This window comes from Echiichthys vipera (assembly GCF_963691815.1).
Source record: "Echiichthys vipera genome assembly, chromosome: 21".
NCBI classification, from domain to species: Eukaryota; Metazoa; Chordata; class Actinopteri; order Perciformes; family Trachinidae; genus Echiichthys; species Echiichthys vipera.
Genome location: NC_139846.1, coordinates 25,920,255 through 25,930,254, shown reverse-complemented (window position 1 = coordinate 25,930,254; position 10,000 = coordinate 25,920,255). Strand labels below are relative to the sequence as shown.

General features: G+C 36.5%; 1 protein-coding gene across 1 annotated transcript in view; it reads left to right on the top strand.

The window, feature by feature from the left end:
- Positions 1 to 9,283, top strand: part of LOC310963503 (tomoregulin-1-like) — a 21,992-nt gene extending 12,709 nt beyond the window's left edge. Inside the window, exons 8-10 of the mRNA XM_083936364.1 lie at positions 40 to 160; positions 3,880 to 4,041; positions 8,511 to 9,283. Of these exons, the coding sequence (XP_083792490.1) occupies positions 40 to 160; positions 3,880 to 4,041; positions 8,511 to 8,595 (368 nt within the window). The 3' untranslated portion in view covers positions 8,596 to 9,283. The remainder of the gene's footprint in view (positions 1 to 39; positions 161 to 3,879; positions 4,042 to 8,510) is intronic.
- The last annotated feature ends 717 nt before the right edge of the window (positions 9,284 to 10,000 follow it).

Genomic DNA, 10,000 nt, shown 5'->3' with positions numbered 1-10,000 from the left:
ATCATGCGACAGCCAATCAGAGCTGCTCTCTTTTCACAGCTGTGGCCAAACCTGGCGAGGGGGAGGGGTTTGCAGACGGACCGGCGCCGTGTCCTGACGACTACGCCCAGTTCTGCGAACACGGCCAATGCGAGATGATCCTCAACCTGCCGACCTGCAGGTAACGCCCCGTCAGCCAATCAGAGGCCCCCCTCCCTTCAGCCAATCAGAGGCCTCCCTCCACCTTCAGCCAATCAGAGGCCTCCCTCCCTTCAGCCAATCAGAGGCGTCCACCTTCAGCCAATTAGAGGCGTCCCTCCCTTCAGACTCCAGCCCCCAAAAAAATTTTTACACAAATTAGTAAAAAAAGTTTTTTTAAAAAAATTTAAGACGAAATTTTTGAGAAAAAAAAGTTTAACAAAGTCAAAATTTCAGAAATTTTAACAAAAAAAGTCAAATTTTTTTGCTAAAAAAAGGGAACATTTTTGGTAAAAAAGTCAAATTTTTCACAAAAAAGGGCGATTTTTTTGGGAAACAGTCAAAAATTTCAGAATTTTTTACAAAAAAGTTGAATTTTTTTCAAAAAAATACTCAAAAAAGTCAAAAAATTTTATAAAAAAAGTCAAATTTTTAAAATTTTAAACAAAAAAAGTCCAATTTTTTTCTAAAAAAAGGCAAAATTTGGGGGAATGAAGTCAAATTTTTCATAAAAAAAGGCGATTTTTTTTTTAGGGAAAAGTCAAAATTTCAGAATTTTTAACAAAAAAAGTTGATTTTTTTTCTAAAAAATACTCAAGAAAGTCAAAACTTTTAATAAAAAAAGCCTAATTTTTTATAAAAAAGTCAACTTTTTTGGATTTTAAACAAAAAAAGGCAAAATTTTTGGGAAAAAAGTCAAATTTTTCATAAAAAAAGGGACACATTTTTGGGAAAAAAGTCAAAATTTCAGAATTTTTAACAAAAAAAGTTGATTTTTTTTCAAAAAAATACTCAAAAAAGTCCAAAAAAATTAAAAAAAAAATCAAATTTTTAAAATTTTAAACAAAAAAAGTCCAATTTTTTTCCCAAAAAAAGGCAACATTTTGGGGGAAAAAGTCAAATTTTTCATAAAAAAAAGAAATTTTTTTTGGGAAAAGTCAAATTTTTCATAAAAAAAGGAAATTTTTTTAGGGAAAAGTCAAAATTTCAGAATTTTTAACAAAAAAAAGTTGATTTTTTTTCAAAAAAATACTCAAAAAAGTCCAAAAAAATTAAAAAAAAAATCAAATTTTTAAAATTTTAAACAAAAAAAGTCCAATTTTTTTCCAAAAAAAAGGCAAAATTTTGGGGGAAAAAGTCAAATTTTTCATAAAAAAAAGGAATTTTTTTTGGGAAAAAAGTCAATTTTTTCTTAAAAAAAGGCAATTTTTTTTAGGGAAAAGTCAAAATTTCAGAATTTTTAACGTAAAAGTTGAATTTTTTTCTAAAAAATACTCAAAAAAGTCAAAATTTTTAATAAAAAGGTCAAAATTTGTAATAAAAAAAAGGCAAATTTTTAATAAAAAAAGGCAAATTTTTTACAAAAAAGTCAAAATTTCAGAATTTTTAACAAAAAAAAGTTGAATTTTTTCAAAAAAATACTCAAAAAAGTCCAAAAAAAATATTAAAAAAAGTCAAATTTTTAAAAATTTAAACAAAAAAAGGCAAAATTTTGGGGAAAAAAGTCAAATTTTTCATAAAAAAAGGCAATTTTTTTGGGGGGGAAAAGTCAAAATTTCAGAATTTTTAACGTAAAAGTTGAATTTTTTTCTAAAATATACTCAAAAAAGTCAAATTTTTTGATAAAAAAAGTCAAATTTTTAATAAAAAAAGGCAATTTTTTTACAAAAAAGTCAAAATTTCTGAATTTTTCACAAAAAAAAGTTGATTTTTTTTCAGAAAAATACTCAAAAAAGTCCCAAAAAATTATAAAAAAAATCAAATTTTTAAAATTTTAAACAAAAAAAGTCCAATTTTTTTAAAAAAAAAGGCAAAATTTTGGGGGAAAAAGTCAAATTTTTCATAAAAAAAAGGTAATTTTTTTTGGAAAAAAGTCAAATTTTTCTTAAAAAAGGCAATATTTTTTAGGGAAAAGTCAAAATTTCAGAATTTTTAACGTAAAAGTTGAATTTTTTTCTAAAAAATACTCAAAAAAGTCAAAATTTTTAATAAAAAAGTCAAAATTTTTAATAAAAAAAAGGCAAATTTTTTATAAAAAAAGGCAAATTTTTTACAAAAAAGTCAAAATTTCAGAATTTTTAATAAAAAAAGTCAAATTTTTTTAAATAAAATACTCAGTCCAAAAAAATTATTAAAAAAAGTCAAATTTTTAAAAATTTAAACAAAAAAAGTCAAATTTTTTTGCTAAAAAAAGGCAAAATTTTGGGGAAAAAAGTCAAATTTTTCATAAAAAAATGAAAATATTTTGGGAAAAAAGTCAAAATTTCAGAATTTTTAACAACAAAAGTTGAATTTTTTTCAAAAAAATACTCAAGTCCAAAAAAATTATAAAAAAAGTCACATTTTTTTTCTAAAAAAAGGCAAAATTTTGGGAAAAAAAGTCAAATTTTTCATAAAAAAAAAGTCACATTTTTAATAAAAAAAGGCATTTTTTTTTACAAAAAAATACTCAAAAAAGTCCCAAAAAATTATAAAAAAAATCAAATTTTTAAAATTTTAAACAAAAAAAGTCAAATTTTTCATAAAAAAAGGCAATTTTTTTTTAGGGAAAAGTCAAAATTTCAGAATTTTTAACTTAAAAGTTGAATTTTTTTCTAAAAAATACTCAAAAAAGTCAAATTTTTAAAAATTTAAACAAAAAAAGTCATTTTTTTGCTAAAAAAAGGCAAAATTTTGGGGAAAAGTCAAATTTTTCATAAAAAAATGAATTTTTTTTGGGAAAAAAGTCAAAATTTCAGAATTTTTAACAAAAAAAGTTGAATTTTTTTCAAAAAAATACTCAAAAGTCCAAAAAAATTATAAAAAAAAGTCACATTTTTTTTCTAAAAAAAGGCAAAATTTTGGGAAAAAAAGTCAAATTTTTCATTAAAAAAAGGAAAAAAATTTGGGAAAAAAGTCAAATTTTTCATTAAAAAAGGCATTTTTTTTTAGGGAAAAGTCAAAATTTCAGAATTTTTAACGTAAAAGTTGCATTTTTTTCTAAAATATACTCAAAAAAGTCAATTTTTTTAATAAAAAAAGTCAAAATTTTTAATAAAAAAAGGCAATTTTTTTACAAAAAAGTCAAAATTTCTGAATTTTTAACAAAAAAAAGTTGAATTTTTTTCTAAAATATACTCAAAAGTCCCAAAAAATTATAAAAAAAAGTCACATTTTTTTTCTTAAAAAAAGGCAAAATTTTGGGGAAAAAAGTCAAATTTTTCATTAAAAAAAGGAAAAAAATTGGGGAAAAAAGTCAAATTTTTCATTAAAAAAGGCATTTTTTTTTAGGGAAAAGTCAAAATTTCAGAATTTTTAACGTAAAAGTTGCATTTTTTTCTAAAATATACTCAAAAAAGTCAATTTTTTTAATAAAAAAAGTCAAAATTTTTAATAAAAAAAGGCAAATTTTTTACAAAAAAGTCAAAATTTCTGAATTTTTAACAAAAAAAAGTTGAATTTTTTTCTAAAAAATACTCAAAAAAGTCACATTTTTATTTAAAAAAAGGCGAATTTTTTGGGAAAAAAGTCCAAATTTCACCTTTTTTCGGAAAAAAAGTCGAAACATCTTTTTAAAAATGTTAAAAAAATGTAAATTTCGAAAAAAAAAAAATTTAGTCGAAAGAGTAATAAAAGTCGAATTTTTTTTTTTATTGTGTCTGTGTGTGTGTGTGTGTCTCTGTGTGTGTCTTTGTGCGTGTGCGTGCGTGTGCGTGTGTGTAGGTGTGAGGCGGCGTACGGGGGTCCTCAGTGCGACCAGCTGCTGGACTTTAACATCCTGTACGTGGTGCCCAGCGGGCAGAAGCTGCACTACGTCCTCATCGCCGCCATCATCGGCGCCGTGCAGATCGCCGTCATCGTCGCCGTGGTGATGTGCTTCACCAGGTACAACATGGAGATTCATATAACATGGAGGTCTATGGGGACTGGTTCATTAACATGGAGGTCTATGGGGATTGGTTCATTTAACATGGAGGTCTATGGGGATTGGTTCATTTAACATGGAGGTCTATGGGGACTGGTTCATTTTAACATGGAGGTCTATGGGGACTGGTTCATTAACATGGAGGTCTATGGGGATTGGTTCATTAACATGGAGGTCTATGGGGACTGGTTCAGTTTAACATGGAGGTCTATGGGGATTGGTTCACTTTAACATGGAGGTCTATGGGGATTGGTTCAGTTTAACATGGAGGTCTATGGGGACTGGTTCAGTTTAACATGGAGGTCTATGGGGATTGGTTCATTTTAACATGGAGGTCTATGGGGACTGGTTCACTTTAACATGGAGGTCTATGGGGACTGGTTCACTTTAACATGGAGGTCTATGGGGATTGGTTCACTTTAACATGGAGGTCTATGGGGACTGGTTCAGTTTAACATGGAGGTCTATGGGGATTGGTTCATTTAACATGGAGGTCTATGGGGATTGGTTCTAACATGGAGGTCTATGGGGATTGGTTCAGTCTAACATGGAGGTCTATGGGGACTGGTTCACTTTAACATGGAGGTCTATGGGGATTGGTTCATTAACATGGAGGTCTATGGGGATTGGTTCAGTTTAACATGGAGGTCTATGGGGATTGGTTCATTCTAACATGGAGGTCTATGGGGATTGGTTCAGTTTAACATGGAGGTCTATGGGGATTGGTTCACTTTAACATGGAGGTCTATGGGGATTGGTCCAGTTTAACATGGAGGTCTATGGGGATTGGTTCAGTTTAACATGGAGGTCTATGGGGATTGGTTCAGTTTAACATGGAGGTCTATGGGGATTGGTTCAGTTTAACATGGAGGTCTATGGGGATTGGTTCTAACATGGAGGTCTATGGGGATTGGTTCACTAACATGGAGGTCTATGGGGATTGGTTCATTAACATGGAGGTCTATGGGGACTGGTTCATTAACATGGAGGTCTATGGGGACTGGTTCATTAACATGGAGGTCTATGGGGATTGGTTCATTTAACATGGAGGTCTATGGGGATTGGTTCATTCTAACATGGAGGTCTATGGGGATTGGTTCAGTCTAACATGGAGGTCTATGGGGATTGGTTCATTAACATGGAGGTCTATGGGGATTGGTTTTTTAACATGGAGGTCTATGGGGATTGGTTCATTAACATGGAGGTCTATGGGGATTGGTTCAGTCTAACATGGAGGTCTATGGGGATTGGTTCATTAACATGGAGGTCTATGGGGATTGGTTCAGTTTAACATGGAGGTCTATGGGGACTGGTTCATTAACATGGAGGTCTATGGGGATTGGTTCAGTTTAACATGGAGGTCTATGGGGATTGGTTCATTAACATGGAGGTCTATGGGGATTGGTTCATTAACATGGAGGTCTATGGGGATTGGTTCATTAACATGGAGGTCTATGGGGACTGGTTCACTTTAACATGGAGGTCTATGGGGATTGGTTCATTTTAACATGGAGGTCTATGGGGATTGGTTCACTTTAACATGGAGGTCTATGGGGATTGGTTCATTTTAACATGGAGGTCTATGGGGACTGGTTCTAACATGGAGGTCTATGGGGATTGGTTCTAACATGGAGGTCTATGGGGATTGGTTCATTAACATGGAGGTCTATGGGGATTGGTTCATTAACATGGAGGTCTATGGGGATTGGTTCAGTTTAACATGGAGGTCTATGGGGATTGGTTCATTAACATGGAGGTCTATGGGGACTGGTTCAGTCTAACATGGAGGTCTATGGGGATTGGTTCATTAACATGGAGGTCTATGGGGACTGGTTCTAACATGGAGGTCTATGGGGATTGGTTCATTAACATGGAGGTCTATGGGGATTGGTTCATTAACATGGAGGTCTATGGGGATTGGTTCAGTTTAACATGGAGGTCTATGGGGATTGGTTCATTAACATGGAGGTCTATGGGGACTGGTTCATTAACATGGAGGTCTATGGGGACTGGTTCATTAACATGGAGGTCTATGGGGACTGGTTCATTAACATGGAGGTCTATGGGGATTGGTTCATTAACATGGAGGTCTATGGGGACTGGTTCAGTTTAACATGGAGGTCTATGGGGATTGGTTCTTTAACATGGAGGTCTATGGGGACTGGTTCACTTTAACATGGAGGTCTATGGGGATTGGTTCACTTTAACATGGAGGTCTATGGGGACTGGTTCACTAACATGGAGGTCTATGGGGACTGGTTCATTAACATGGAGGTCTATGGGGATTGGTTCACTTTAACATGGAGGTCTATGGGGATTGGTTCACTTTAACATGGAGGTCTATGGGGATTGGTTCAGTTTAACATGGAGGTCTATGGGGACTGGTTCAGTTTAACATGGAGGTCTATGGGGACTGGTTCAGTTTAACATGGAGGTCTATGGGGATTGGTTCACTTTAACATGGAGGTCTATGGGGATTGGTTCACTTTAACATGGAGGTCTATGGGGATTGGTTCACTTTAACATGGAGGTCTATGGGGACTGGTTCAGTTTAACATGGAGGTCTATGGGGATTGGTTCATTAACATGGAGGTCTATGGGGATTGGTTCACTTTAACATGGAGGTCTATGGGGACTGGTTCAGTTTAACATGGAGGTCTATGGGGATTGGTTCAGTTTAACATGGAGGTCTATGGGGACTGGTTCATTAACATGGAGGTCTATGGGGATTGGTTCATTAACATGGAGGTCTATGGGGATTGGTTCACTTTAACATGGAGGTCTATGGGGATTGGTTCAGTTTAACATGGAGGTCTATGGGGATTGGTTCATTAACATGGAGGTCTATGGGGATTGGTCCAGTTTAACATGGAGGTCTATGGGGATTGGTTCATTAACATGGAGGTCTATGGGGATTGGTTCAGTTTAACATGGAGGTCTATGGGGATTGGTTCATTTTAACATGGAGGTCTATGGGGATTGGTTCATTAACATGGAGGTCTATGGGGATTGGTTCATTAACATGGAGGTCTATGGGGACTGGTTCACTTTAACATGGAGGTCTATGGGGATTGGTTCAGTTTAACATGGAGGTCTATGGGGATTGGTTCAGTTTAACATGGAGGTCTATGGGGATTGGTTCATATAACATGGAGGTCTATGGGGATTGGTTCAGTTTAACATGGAGGACTATGGGGATTGGTTCTTTAACATGGAGGTCTATGGGGATTGGTTCATTAACATGGAGGTCTATGGGGATTGGTCCAGTTTAACATGGAGGTCTATGGGGATTGGTTCATTAACATGGAGGTCTATGGGGATTGGTTCAGTTTAACATGGAGGTCTATGGGGATTGGTTCAGTTTAACATGGAGGTCTATGGGGACTGGTTCATTAACATGGAGGTCTATGGGGATTGGTTCAGTTTAACATGGAGGTCTATGGGGATTGGTTCATTAACATGGAGGTCTATGGGGATTGGTTCAGTTTAACATGGAGGTCTATGGGGATTGGTTCTAACATGGAGGTCTATGGGGATTGGTTCATTAACATGGAGGTCTATGGGGATTGGTTCATTAACATGGAGGTCTATGGGGATTGGTACATTTGAACATGGAGGTCTATGGGGATTGGTTCATTAACATGGAGGTCTATGGGGACTGGTTCACTTTAACATGGAGGTCTATGGGGATTGGTTCTTTAACATGGAGGTCTATGGGGATGGGTTCATTAACATGGAGGTCTATGGGGATTGGTTCATTAACATGGAGGTCTATGGGGATTGGTTCATTAACATGGAGGTCTATGGGGATTGGTTCAGTTTAACATGGAGGTCTATGGGGATTGGTTCATTAACATGGAGGTCTATGGGGACTGGTTCACTTTAACATGGAGGTCTATGGGGACTGGTTCTTTAACATGGAGGTCTATGGGGATTGGTTCTAACATGGAGGTCTATGGGGATTGGTTCTAACATGGAGGTCTATGGGGATTGGTTCAGTTTAACATGGAGGTCTATGGGGATTGGTTCTAACATGGAGGTCTATGGGGATTGGTTCAGTTTAACATGGAGGTCTATGGGGATTGGTTCATTAACATGGAGGTCTATGGGGATTGGTTCAGTTTAACATGGAGGTCTATGGGGATTGGTTCAGTTTAACATGGAGGTCTATGGGGATTGGTTCATTAACATGGAGGTCTATGGGGACTGGTTCACTTTAACATGGAGGTCTATGGGGATTGGTTCATTAACATGGAGGTCTATGGGGACTGGTTCACTTTAACATGGAGGTCTATGGGGATTGGTTCTAACATGGAGGTCTATGGGGATTGGTTCACTTTAACATGGAGGTCTATGGGGATTGGTTCATTAACATGGAGGTCTATGGGGACTGTTGTTGTTGACGTGCACTTCCTGTCGTCTCCTGCAGGAGGTGCAACAAGACGAAGCGTGGGCGGCGGCAGAAGCAGCACCTGGGCCACTTCCCGTCAGGAACTTCCTCCCGGATGATGTAGCGGCTCTTCTTCTTCTTCTTCTTCTTCTTCTTTGGTTTCTCTTCCTCTCTGTTTTGATGAAACTCCTTTGGTACGACACAGACTCACTGCAGTTTTGATATCTACACTTCTCCGGTGCCTGATTTTCTCCCCTCCCCCTTTTTTAAAAGTATTTTTTGAATTTCTTCAGGGGCCTTATTTTATTCTGAAACTCTGTGGATCCTCCGGCAGGAAACAAACCTTATTTATCCGGCTGTGTCGTGTTTGAACGCTGTGGGACGCGGCCCGAGTTTGATTTTATTGACATTTATTTGACGTTTTGATGCGTTTGTGTGACACGGTGACGACTGACGCAGCCCTGACCCCGACTCAACACTTCCTGTTGACATTTAAATACATTTATCTCAATTTTGGGGTTTTAAATTCATGCATTTCTAATTTCAAAGTGCAAAAATTCACAAAAAAATGCTCAAATTAAAGAATAAATGCATCTGTTGTAGTTGAATCTGTTAAATTCACGATTAAAAAGTGAAAAATTCAACTTCGAACACAGAATCTGCAAATTTGTGGAGGATTTTCAAAATAAAATGTGTTAAAATTACAAATTCAGGGATATTTCATGTCAACATGAAGCGTTTTGTGTTTTTTAAGTTGTTTTAGGAGGTTATTTGTAATTTCCCATGAGGCATTGCTCCGACTCTCCCGTCCCTTGCTGTTATTGAGTGTCACGGACGCCTCCGTGCACCAGGGGGCGGCGTGCACCAGGGGGCGGCGTGCACCAGGGGGCGGCGTGCACGGGGACCACAGGATCATCAGGGACCACTTCTCTTTGTTTTACACGTTTGTTTGTTTTTGTATCGACGCACCTAAAGAACCAAAATGCTGTTTTTTCTACCGCGTGCAGACGAGCGGCCCGCGCTGACGTGTACAGGATGTTTTTGTTCTAACGCTTCAGTTCAGACGGCGCCGTCAGGAACTGGATTCCCGTGTTTACGTGTTTTTAACTGTGATAATTTAAAACCTGTTTCCTTCGTTAGGATGGTGCCAAGTGTCCGTGTTGGTGCTTTTATTGTGTAGGAGTAGACGGAGCGGCGTCCTGACGGAGCGCTGCGCCGGGATCGAACCGCGGTCTCGGTGCGCGGAGCCCGAGGGCGCCGCGGTTTTAACCGTAGATGTTCGCGAACCTGCATGAACCGCTGACGTCGGTGTTTAGAGCTGAACTAGAAATAAAGGATGTTTGAAACCCACGAGTCAGCGCTTTCATCTGTTCACTCACACCACTGAAGGGGACCGTTAAGTGTATACCACTAAAGAGGACCGTTAAGTGTAGACCACTAAAGGAGAGGGTTAAGTTTAGACCACTGAAGGAGACGGTTAAGTTTAGTCACTAAAGGAGACGGTTAAGTTTAGTCACTAAAGGAGACGG